This window comes from Gallus gallus, chromosome 1, assembly GCF_016699485.2.
Source record: "Gallus gallus isolate bGalGal1 chromosome 1, bGalGal1.mat.broiler.GRCg7b, whole genome shotgun sequence".
Taxonomy (NCBI): Eukaryota; Metazoa; Chordata; class Aves; order Galliformes; family Phasianidae; genus Gallus; species Gallus gallus.
The window spans coordinates 115,093,935-115,107,133 of record NC_052532.1 but is presented as its reverse complement, the minus strand read 5'-3'; the positions used below and the strand labels follow the sequence as shown (position 1 = coordinate 115,107,133).

The following is a 13,199-nucleotide window of genomic DNA, read 5'->3' as shown; positions in this document are numbered from 1 at the left end:
AAATTCTGGGTTTATAAAGATAACAGAAATACCTTACCAAAATAGCTATTGGACACTCAACACTAGAAATCCACCTAAAATGAACTGTAAAACTAAGGAGTTTCCAGACCATCAAACATCTAATTACTGTAAGACAAGAGGAAATGAGTTGATCAAATCCTACCTGAAGAAATTGCTTGGTTTTCACATGACCCACGTCTCCAGCCTCTATCTGTGCTCTTGACAGTTTCTCTTCAGTTTCAGTTAGCCACTCATTAAAACTCTTCATTTCGCAATGAAAAAGCCGCCACTTTTCCTTGGATTTGTCAAAGCGTCTGCAAGCATAGAAGATGAAATAACGTGTCAATAATTATTGACTGTAGGAAAGAAAAAAAAAGAAAAAAGACAAAAATGCTAGATGTCTCAGATTAAATTTCATGTACTGTTGATGGTACCATACATTAACATTCCTAACAGTTATATCAAATGGAAACATAGTAAAACTTCTGACTAGTGAAAGTATTATTAAGCACATGTGCCAAAAATCAGTGTCTTACCCATTTTTAAACTCCTTTTGACATTTCAGACAAATTCTGTGGTCATATCATGTTTTCAGAATCCTAGGTACACAGTACAATTCTGCTCCAATTTTACTGTGTGCCTCTCCAGAGGATACAAATGTCCATCTATGCTTATTGATAAGAAAATGAAACTTCCTTCAAAGGAATTTTCATTTCTGGAGTGAAAAGGAAGTATTTTCCCTTGACTTTTATTAATCCATTATGTATATATACATATTTATATACATATGTTTTACTTCAATTTGAGTATTTGGTAAAGACTGTTATGCAAAAATAGAAATGCCTGAAATACAAGGATGGCTGAAACAAAAGATTGTTAAAATAGGCTTATGTATAGTAAGTAAAGATGAAAAAAAATGTTACTATCATCTCCACAGTATACAGTTCTGTTTGCTCAAGACCCTGACAAGTACTAAAGACAAGAAATTAAAACAGAATTAAAAGAAATTTATTTTGCAGATGACCCATGTCTTAAGGAATGCAGTTATTTTATGTTTTGGATAGCTGTTGAAAAGTGATCACTTATAAGAGATTAGCTAGAATGCTTTGTTAGCAGATTATCATGAAACATGTTACTGTTGTTTAGTTTAATAACCCTGTTTTGTAGGATTATAATAGGTTTTAGAGTGTACTTAAAGGATAACAACAAAGATGATCAATTATCTTTAAACAAACTATATGGCTGTTTGAATGTGAAAGACTGTTTCACCAAACAAACCAGGTTGCTAACAGGAATACCATCCCTTTAATTGTATGACGGTTTTCAAATTCTTTTTTAATAGAAAATGTAAGTTTTTGTCATTTTCTATGAGCTATGCATGCCAATTTGGTTTACACATTTTAAAACCTTGTAATACCACACAACATGAATAGCACTATACCCCTTCCAGCCACCTACATAAGGAAGATAATTTTTTACTCGTGGTAGCTGTTTTTGATAAAGATACAAAACAGAGTTGCACTACCAAGCGGTAAAACAAAAACCTTATACTTTTGTACATTAACTATGAGATAGAGAACACATAAGACAGAGAGAGATGATATAATTAAATCTTTATTTTTTACCTAAAAAAGCATTTGATCACAGAAGGCAGTTTATATAAAACTACTCTACCAGTTTGCTCATAAAATGGGCAGGAATGGAATTTTTAAAATTAAAACATTTAAAAACATGTTTAAAAAAAAAAAAAGCAGTAAAGCAGAGGTCTTTTAATTTAAATTTTGCATAGAAGAGCAGCAAACTAACCTGTATCCATCTGTGAATCAACTCATTTCATATCTCAAGCACAATCTGATTCATGGGCCCTGAGGTTAATAGCTGCTAAACACTAGAACCTACATTTAATTTAAAATAGTTGCTCCTTAGTCCTATGCAGTCTAAATATACCAAACACTTCAAATCACTCAACTAAATGACAGTGTGACCAGTAAACTTGAATGGAAATGGATACAGACTAGCAGAATAGTTCAGGAAATCTTCATTATCTCAGATGTAATATGGCTGCCTGTCTGATGAAGCCACATCAAAGAAGCTGTCAGTGCCTGACCAAATTATTACTCACTACCATTAGAAGTGGTGACAGATGGAGAAAGATGCAGCCTGGGACAAATAACAAATCCTTCATAAATTTCAGAATACACAATCTTGCTAGTTAAAACCAGTAAATACATAGGAAAAAAAAAAGACTCAAGTATAAAAACTGGTTTATTGAAGGACCCCTCTAAGCTTTATGGGCTACCTGTCTTTCAATAGAAGTTGAAATCTCTGTTCCCCATAAAAGCAAGCTGAATAAAGCTTTTGGTATATCGTGAGGCTGTTATTTTCAATAGCATTCTCACATTTATTCATTTTATTTTGGGACCCAGACCCAAATAACAAAGAAACTGTCAGAAATGGCCAAATAAAATAACTAATTGAAATAAGTGTATGAAACCTGTTACTATTTAACTATAAAAAATTGATACAGATACATAATAATTTATGCACAATAGTAGGTAGAAAATTGCTGTTGAGCCATCAGGTTGAGTACTACAAAACATTTTCCAAGAACAATCAGAGTTCACACATTCAAAATATTTTTTCTTTTTTTTGCATACAGAAAACAGTTTCATTTGAAAACACGTCCTACAAAAAAAAAAAAAGCATTATGATAATCAGACATCTAACACACTGCTGTAATCACTGCAGCTTTCTAACGTATTTTTTTCCTTTCATATAATATTACCCTCTTCAGATGGCTAGGTATTTGCTTCCACCTTTGCCCTATTAATTGTGTCCTTTGCATTTTTCTCTCTTCATAAGGGAATGCCAAGTAAAGATGTGACAGTTTTCAAACCACTGGCTTCAATATTGTCTTGTTTTCATTGCTCTTTTGAAACTTGGCCATAATCTTTATAATAATTCTTTAAAATGTTTCAATTGCTGGGAAGAGGTACATTAAGATTCCCAGGTAACATTTATGACTGCCCTACTTAGCTACAGATGAACACAGAAGTTGTTCAAGAACTACCACATGTGATGAATTTCTTAGTCACTGTAAGTAAACAGACTATTGATCCAGTTAAAAACTGTAGTTTCTCACTTAACTCATTTATTAAAATGACTGTGATGATTTTTCAATTACCGCACTATTTTACAGAAACATACTAGGCACAAGTGGAAAGCCCATTTTTACAAATGACCTTACTCTAAATTAAATAGAAAAGTCTTATTTTACATTTAAGAAAATCACTCAGAAAATAAAACCTAAAATCCATTTATTTTTGTCCAGTATGGTTTCTCATTTTGAACACTCCATTAAAACACTTCTATTCCTTGGAAAATGAAATTACTCTTCTCAGCATGAGGAAGTTTATCAGCAGCTTAAATGCAAAAATTCAGTGAGAGCTGATGTTAGTTAGTTGTCACTGAATTTGCATTCCAGCTCTTGCAAATTGAATCTTGCCACTCTCCATCCTTCCTCCATTTGCTTTGGCTTATAAGAGTTGCAAAGAGAGAGAAGAGAAAGGCTATAGTGAGGGGATATGTACAAAATTATAAAAAAAAAATAAACATTTTCTAGTTGAAATACTAGTGCTTGCCATTAGGTCTTAAAAAACAAGAAGCCAAACAGTTACCTTCAGTATAAGTATAGAGTAGTATTATGCATCAGTAAAAAACAGAGGGAATTTATGGACAGGTAAATCCACACAAATAAACAAACAAATCAGTGCTCCTTTGCTGATTAGGTGTATTCAAACTCAGTCACACTGACAAGAAAAGTAGCAATGTTGCTGTAGTGGCAGAGGCAGCTCCATTTTAAATACTGTTTCAGGGGACCATCTCTGGTATTTCTAAGTGAGGATTCCCTGTTTAATCTGTGTAACAGTACTTTATATACACCACTACTTTATAGATTTGTAACTTTTTTTTTTGTTATATCTTTTACCATTTGCAATCCTGTTAGCGTACCATAAGCTCAAAACCCACAAAAACAGACGACTAACTACAAACGCTGAGCTGCTAAGATGCTGAAGTCTTGGCACAGCAGAATGCAGACAGTAAAAATTCATAAACGAATTCATAAAAAGAGAAATCCTCTGAGGAGTATGAAAATTCATGAAGAGTATGTCTACCTCAGGAATCCCCAACCACACCATGTGGAGGGAAGGAAAGACTTGCAATTATACTCTTATCTAGGGATCCAGCCTTGTTTACCATCAGAAACAAATCATCGATCAAAAATAAGTAAGTATGTAATTAAGTAAGTGATATCCACTCTTCACTCATCTTCTTCATCTGCTGAGTGGGTGTGGCTTGTAGATGACTGTCCAATATATGGGCAGTATTTCCTCTTCAATTTGTTACACTGTTCTGTTTCTCCTAGCACATGCTTGATAAGAAAGCACAAGTGGGCACCCTGAAGCCAAGCATTGAGTTCTAAATACAGTCATTATAAACTATAATGAATGACTTGCATATATTGCAAAGGGCTTAAGCAGTGTACATAAGCTCTGACACTCAAGGTAGCCTCATTCCTCTAATTTGAGTATATTAAAATTAACATGTGAAAACCAGTAGGCACACTTTGTCTACATACACTGACATCCCAGAAGGGAACACGTTAAACACCACCTTGAGGGAGCAATTTCCCTTTGCAATAATCTGCAGTCCAATTTGCATTAAGTCACGAAAATACTGGCACTCTTATTCCTTCAAAAATTATCACTCTACAAAATCTTTGGATTTCACTTGGAGCTGAGGGGTAAAGCTGCTCAAAAACCAACATCAAATTAGCTATAAGCAAAAACTGAAATTCCTTGCTAGAATTGCACATGACATTGCACAAAAAAAAAAAAAAAAAAAAAAAAAAAAGTAAAAAAAAAAAAAAAAGTAGATGTTTATTCAGATTTACTTTCAGAGGAACTTTATACAATATGTTTATGATTGATGTTCCAAGTCCCAAGGCTGCCATTTTCACGAAGCTACAAAAAAGGTGGAAGAAAAGACTTCTGTATAAAAGAAAATCACAAACATTAGACAGGCTGCAAAAGGTTTTTGGTTTGTTGCCTTAAAGCAAATAATCTTAACTATGCACCTGTGTTACAATTCATTCCTTGAAATTTTGATATAACTCCTTTATGATCTTTGAAATCAATGTCCAAGACCTATTCCACTTTAGTGAACCTTCACAGACCCACATGAAAGAGAACGCTGTCAGTTAAAACCTTTGTAAGTAGTGTGACTTACATCATGGAAATTATTATTGTTAGAGATAGATACGCAGTTTTCATCATCATATTGTAAAAACATTCAGTGAATTTTGTTTCTATAGTGTTGCTAAACAATGTACTGCAGGATTATGGTAATGTTAACCTACAAATTATGCAAATTTGTCAACTTGATTCAGCACAATTAGTACCTTGTGCTAATACATGAAACTTCAAAGTACTATAAATAATTATGTATTAGTATGTGAGAGCATTAACTTTAATACTTAGGGCCATTCTTAGAGATAATAACACACATTTTTATCCAGTGACTTCTACAGTTAAATTGCTTAAAGAAACAGCTAACCTATTTTCAAAGGATGTAATGTTTTCATTTTAATTCACAGACTTTGTGTCTTTTTGAGTGTTTGATTTACATATCTTCACTGAGTTTGGACTAGACATTTTAGCGATCACTTTTTAGATACCGATACATCTGAATCTTGCTCCCAGCTTTTGCTGTATGTTATAAATCCATTCTGGGACAAGTCTCAGCTGAGCAGATTCTATTCACACTTTTATACCATGACTTCCACTCACAAAACAGCAAATGATCAGAAATAAAAAAATAAATAGCAACCAAAATAACCATTAGAACAATGCTGCCCATTACTACCAAACTCTATTTCTCTCCTCCTCCCCAAAAGCAGCATCACATATAAAATATAAACAGTATAATTTGCAAGTAAGTTATAAACATATTTCCATCTTGAATTGCATTTAAGTTTTTCCCTCTTATGTCTGTAGGTCAGTTTTCCATCACATAGGCTATGACATCATACCATTCAGTGGCACTCACTGTACCAAAGACAAAGACAATTTAACTGGCTATGAAAAAGCAAGATCATGTCAGTCACTGACAGGTTTTAGGCATGCAAATTCATTTTTGCAAAGTCAGAGATATCAAGAAACTTAAAAAAAATACAATTAATTATTATGCCAAAACTCCACTGAGTTTTAACAGATGATACGTCAATTGTATATATATCCATTAATCATACATTGCTCTTCAACACTAAGTAAAGTTATTTATGATGCATATGAATTTGAATATCAATATTCTAACTTGTTATTTTCAGGAAGATTTTCCATTATCAGAGCAGAGATGAGATCTTGTATTTTAACAAACTTTGCTTAGGCACCTGGATTTAAAGCAGGTAACAACTTTTCTCCAGAGAAAATAAAAAGTACTTGATTAATCATGACCCAGAGAAAACATCAGTATATTGCAAGGCCTTACACAAAATAAACTATTAATGCAAATGGTAATAAACCCACAAATTTAATAGTTTGCCGAAGTGAAACTATATTATATTGCCATGATAAAAAATCATACATTTTAAATAAAGCATGAAAAGAACAGTGGCTTAATTTCATAGAAATCCAAATTAGTATATGAGGCTGCATAAAAGGGCATTCAGGCATCTCATCCTCACAGTGGCTAACAGTGGACTCTGTACTCTTAACTAAGACATACCAGTACATCATTACAGTTCTAACATTTGGTAGATCAGAAATGTGGTCCCAGCTCTCGTGTACTTCCACTTCTCTCTTTCCAGTTTGGGGTTGGGCGTGTTGACTCTAACTTATAAATTTAGAGGAAACTCATAGTAATTACATGTGTTATTAATTTTAAGACTAAATGAATAAAAATAAATGATGGTTTCTGCAGCCTGGAGTTACACTCAAAATGATTGGAAACTGACAAGTCATGCCCTGCTGGGGGAAGACAGCTCTAACAGATTCCCCCAAATTACCCATATCATAATTCATAAATAAAAAATTAATTTCAATGAATTTGTGGCCCAGAGCATAAGTACGTGTAATACTGAGGGCATATATTACAGGATGTCTCCCAAGTACTTGCCTGTAATTACTATGAAGTACTTAAATCCTATAATTTCCCGTGACAGAACTATAAATTCTCAGTTCAATCTGTTATAAAGTGTGATGTATCCCTCAAAACTGCATTGTTCAATTTTCTGTATTCACTGCCTATCTCAAAGCCCCTCTGCATCGTGGCTTCAGAGCAGGAGGAGAAGCAGAAATCTGATGATACCAGTTTATGCTAACTGTTGACTCCCTGAGCCTGAAAGATGTTACAGGCATACACATTTTATTCCATTTAAGGTGTGGCAGACGCATTCAAAAATATAAGCATTGGCATAAGAAAATCAGTCTTAGTATCACTAAAATTGTAGCAGTCGTAGAGGATTTAATATTATCTTCTAAAAATACTGGTGCTTGTATTTGGGTTAATTTTTACCTTTCAAGAGTTTTTCAGTCAGTTAGAAGTGATGTACTTTTCTTAAAAGTTAATAACAAAATGTTACTTAAAAAACCTTTTCCGTTTCTCTTGGAGAACTCATTGAAGACTAGAATCTTAAATCCGAGTAACTGTTGCCAGGTCCTATTGCAATAGAAATATACAGTAAACAGTTCTAATTTTCTGAAACTAAAAGGTACATCTTAAATAACTGTGATATTTTAAATATCTTAAATATTTGTGATACTAATTACTGCAATAGAAAGACAAACAAAAATCCTACTATACAGCATATTTTTAGAGTGTGACATTTGAAAATTTGCTTTTTAGTAAATAATCATTTACTGTAGTTAAATACAGTATTTGTAATATTTGAAATAAACAGGAAAAAGTAGAGAAATAACTGAACAGAAGAAGTTCCCAAAACACTGGCAAGTATTGCCATGCAAAAGATTGAAATTTTAAATGGGGGTGGTTAACAGGGATTTTATGCATCTGTTTATGCACAACTATATATTCTCCATAAATATATATATGCTGATTGTACCTATTGCCTTAGATTCATAAATGTTGAGTATTATGCATGTCAGTCTTGTGAAAAATGAAAGACTTTAGATACTCTTAATTATAACTTCTCATGCTAGGTGTTCTTGTATCATGAATATAGCCACAGCTCTTTTGGTTTGTAAAAAATGATTGCGCACAACAGATAACATGGAGAATTTGAACAATGTATAGCTTCCTAGGAGGAAGTTTTTCACTCAGAGGGTGGTGACACACTGGAACAGGTTGCCCAAGGAGGCTGTGGATGCCCCATCCCTGGAGGCATTCAAGGCCAGGCTGGATGTGGCTCTGGGCAGCATGGTCTGGTGGTTGGCGACCCTGCACATAGCAGGGGGGTTGAAACTAGAGAATCTTTGAGGTCCTTTTCAACCCAGGCCATTCTATGATTCTATGATATTCCTAAAACAGTAAATATCAGGATGTAACTATCTATATTCTAGAGAAGATGAAGCAGAGAACAGGCTGGTCAGCAACTTGATAACTAAGTGAAAAATAGAATGATTGCTTTCACTCTCTGAGCTAAATTATGAAGTCTTGAGCAAAGTGCCTACGTGTTATCACAAGCCCAATAAGCATCTCCCTCGTCATTTACTTTCAAGTCAACACAATATATTCCTAGACAAATAAGATCTTCTAATGACAAAAAACATGTATTTTTTGGAGACCTGGAAATGCATTTGCTGCTGATAATTATATTTTCTCTTTATACTTATTGACCTTATATTTATTCCTCTTTACATTGTTGATTTGGAGCTGGTTTACACCAATACATTTTCTGGATTACACAATTGTGTAACTCAAATTAACAGATGAGTAAGTGGGTTTCATTTCTATACCTTGAGAGTGATTCAAAAGCAAAACTCTTTTCCTTCAGTTTTTGAAGACTGACTGCATACATCTGTTTGGAAGATGCAGTCTTGATGGATGTGGTATAGGCAATGCAGTAAACACTCAAATGTATTTCCAGACCAGCATGCCAGCCATACCCATTCTGGTGGCAGAGTGCTGCTTTTAGACATAATTATTGTTGTGAACTTCTCAGCAGAGATTTATTAGGTTGCCACACTGGCAGCCAAGGTAGCATGGATCTCCAGGCATCCCAGATAAATGGTTACAGTGGACTAAATTTAATGCAATCTCTACAGCGTCCAGATGGATCAAATTTACTATAAATGGAGAGCAAATATTGCGCATCTCAACCTTAGGTCTCAGATCTAAAAAGAAAATGTATGTAGACACAAAGGGCCAAACAGAAAGGTTAAAAAAAATAGTTTAGTTAACCTGAGAGTTGTAAGATTGCAATATATCAATTTATAAATTTATTATACATATTAAATTATGAGGTAGCCAATTAATTAGCTCCACCTCTACTGTTTCATTTCCATTTGTCCCCTGGATAAAAGGAGAACTGACTGGCTGTTGGAAGGCAGAACATGAAGCAGAGCATTTGGTCAGGAGGCACAAACAGAATTTTCCCCTGGAAACAGGATAGTCTGCGCAATCAAGAGTTTACAATATACATAATTTGAAAATAATACTTAAAAATACTGTCTTTCATATAAAAACATGCATATGACTACACATACAGACTCAGGTATATAATACACTATCTACATCACATTTATAGTCATCTATTTACCGGATTACAAAGCTTTGTAGCAAGGAAGGATGTCTGACAAATAACCTTGATCAGGAAGAAAAGTTACCAAGACTTTTCCAGATCGTGAAGTTGTAAAAACTTCTAACTCAGAAACTGCACAAAATGAGGATTACCTTCATTGCAAATGAGATCCATCTGAGCAAATGGACTCCAGTGGAGGTCAGAAAGCCACCTACTCATTTTAGTCTTCCTTTATAGGCAGTGTAGAGATCAGATAACATATCTACATTCATATACAGACAGTATAGATGCAGTGCTTGCTAAGTATAGGTATACTGACATTGCAGTGTCACGTATATTTGCTGATTCCCATGATAGCACAGATCAACCTTAGCAATACCCAAAGCAAACATTCATGTTTCTTCCTGCTCTATGAACCTGGCACAGAAAGGACAAAGTGAATTCTGTGTATCTATTACTTTTCCTAGCCCAATTTTTTTGCTCATAGAGTTCAAATTCATACAAAAACAGGGTGTTGTGAACTTAAATATATTCAGTGGGTACAAAAGACATTTTGTAAGTATTGACGAGTAATTCCTGTTTCTCCTTCAAATGTTTGCCCATGTGCGTACAGTCACCTCATGCACTACTTAAAGCATGACTGCTTTCAAAACTCTCATCTTAAAATTCTTTGGAGCACAGTTTTCAGCCTCCAGTTTAGGATCAATCTGACAATATGATCCAGATCTTACAGCATCCTAAGCACTCCTGTTTAATAGAGTGCTAAGAATTGACTGATACTGGGTACGCTCATTTCAGAAATTAGCTGGCTTTCAGTGCAGAAAAGGGAAATCCAGACACAATACTTTCTTATACAATTTTTAATGTGCTACTTTTGAAAGTTAAAGAGAAATTCTGAAACAATCTGAACATCCAACATACTGATGCCAAACCTGGAGACCAAAGACCATTTGCCCATGGACTACTTGAACAAACACCTCCAGGCAAGAAAAGAGGTACCTGCATCTAACTGGTAGCTAAAGATGAATGGAGAGCATGAAAGCTTAACTTCTTACCATTGAATAGAAATAACAATGGATAGTGTAATTGTTTTTTTATAAACATAGATCATGTTTGGAATGTTTGAAGTCATGCCAAGGTGCAAACAAGGGAGAAGTTAGCAATGCAACTCTGCACATGCAGTACCACTTGATCTAACTCAACCAGGCAACCTTAGAATGACTGGATGGAATAACTTCCAGAAAAATTGTCAGTTCTGGAGGCAGCTCTCATAAACATAAATTGTCGACAGGTGAGTTCAAGAGAGGTTTAGTAAAGAATCCCATTCACATAGTGCTTCCCTTTGTTATCATTGATCTCAAGCAGTAACAAAGCTGTGAAGCTAGCAAAAATTCTAACTTATACTTAGAAAAAAAAGTTGTTAAGGTGAAGCTATGGCCCGTTTTGTACCACGGGAAACGGATGAAAATATTTTTTTGCCTTCATGATTTATTCTGGGCAGAGAAGAGTCCAACAGTACGGTGGTGATGTGATATACAACTGTTAAAGGAGAGGCAAAACCATTTATCTGTTTTATGAACAAAAAAATCTGCCAGCATCACATTAAGAAATTGCACATCCTTTCTTTCACCACTAAGGAAAAAAAAAAATCAGAGTACTACTGAAATAAGACTGTAAGGTTGTGCAGATTAAGACCGTAATAGGTATGTTTAATATCATTTCTGGCTTTAGAAATCTCTTACCTAAAACCAAATTTTGCATTTTTATGTTTTAGAATACAGAAGGTAAACAGAGATCTAGTCTTTTGGGAACAGAGCAACACAGAAAGAATCAATAGAAGTTGAACAGACATAGTCCATTTATCACAGAAAAGGAGCTCAAATATTACAAGACTTTTATCTCACATATAGTCCATATATCAGTCCTTCAGGACTCCGAGAGTTCCTGAGAATATGGAGCTTAAAAAAAAAAAGCTTCATTTTAAACTGACTGGTTCAATTTAGAAGCATTCATTCACACACAGTAAAGGAAGTAATTAGTAGAATATCTGTGTACTTGGATTAGCAGTGTTTAAATTAGTCCTAACAATATTATAAGCTTGTTTACTGGTTCATTAAAATTTTGTATTGAGATATTAAAGCTCTATTTCGTAATATAATTAATATATTCAGTTTTCATCTGATTTGCATACAATAACCTTTACTTTCCTGTACAACAACATGTAATTACGATCCAAAAGGACTACAACTACATTCCATGCATAAGAAATTATGCAGAAGAGGAAAAGATAGATTTCCAAGTACTTACGGTTAATTTCCTGTTATTAAGTGCCTCAGCCAGCAATATTGTTGGTTAATAATTGTTAATTGAACTGTCAGATGTATTAAAACAGACTTGATAAAAATGTCCACACTTTGCCACTGCTACTGTGGCCTAACCATTTAAAAATGCTTATTTCACTTCTCAGTAAACAAATAAGAGAGTTGCATGATGCTATACAGAGTGTCTGTAGCACATATTTCTCCAAGTGAAGCTTTCATAACTCTCTCTGAAGCTTTAGAGAGACCTACTTTGGTTTGAAAATTCACAGCTATGAATCCTTTAAGTCTTACATCATAGCAGAAAGCTATGGAAATTTTATTACTAGAAGGAGTTGGGCAGCATGATGGAGTTGCCTGTCTTTTAAACATGCAGATGAGGCTGTGTTAGCACCTACTGACTCTGGATGTGTGTCTTCAGCATTAAGAGTATTAGGGGTTTTACTGCCTCTCTTTGGCAAATGAACCATTAACTACTATGAGAGATGAAGTCTAAGAACATCTCTGGAATGAAGTACAACTCTTTCTCAAAAAAATAAACAACAAACAAATAAAAATAGAATTTGGCCTATTTCTTTCTGCTGATATAGTCCTTGGGGACTACAGCTTTCATACTGTAGTCTTGTCATACTTTTCATTTACAGTGTCATAAAACACTTCCAAGGAAAAATGTCCAGGATTCAAGACATGAACACAGAGTTATTTGAGTCTAATGTAGCCCTTGTAATTTACCCACAAAATTAAGGAGATTGGAATAAGGAAATAACTCTTCCATGAAAGGCTTCCCTTTCCTCAGGACACCATAATTAGATAGCTTGGACTGCAGCAATGTTCATTATTTCATTAAATTTACAGAAAAGAACATTTAAGCAGGAGGGAATATTGAGGAAGGCTGTGAACAACATATAAAGAAAGATGTTATGCTTCTGCAGGAATAATACAGATTTATCTATTTTAATACTAATACTTTAATACCCTTTGTGAGAGTGAAGTGTGCTAAATGTTAATAATCAACAAACAACTCAGCTTACACAGGAAAAAATGAGATGCTCTTAAGAGCAACAATTAAAAAGAGTGGATTTACAAGAGAGACTACAGGATGCTCTAAGTCCCTCACCCTT

General features: G+C 34.3%; 1 protein-coding gene across 29 annotated transcripts in view; it reads right to left on the bottom strand.

Annotated features, from left to right (window-relative positions):
* Positions 1 to 13,199, bottom strand: part of DMD (dystrophin) — a 1,163,614-nt gene that overhangs the window by 550,178 nt on the left and 600,237 nt on the right. For all 29 annotated transcript variants that reach the window (XR_006934806.1, XR_006934864.1, XR_006934881.1 and 26 more), the window contains one exon: positions 164 to 314. Coding sequence is in view for 26 of the 29 variants with exons in the window: in XM_046919009.1 (XP_046774965.1) it covers positions 164 to 314 (151 nt within the window). In the remaining 3 variants the exon portion in view is untranslated. The remainder of the gene's footprint in view (positions 1 to 163; positions 315 to 13,199) is intronic.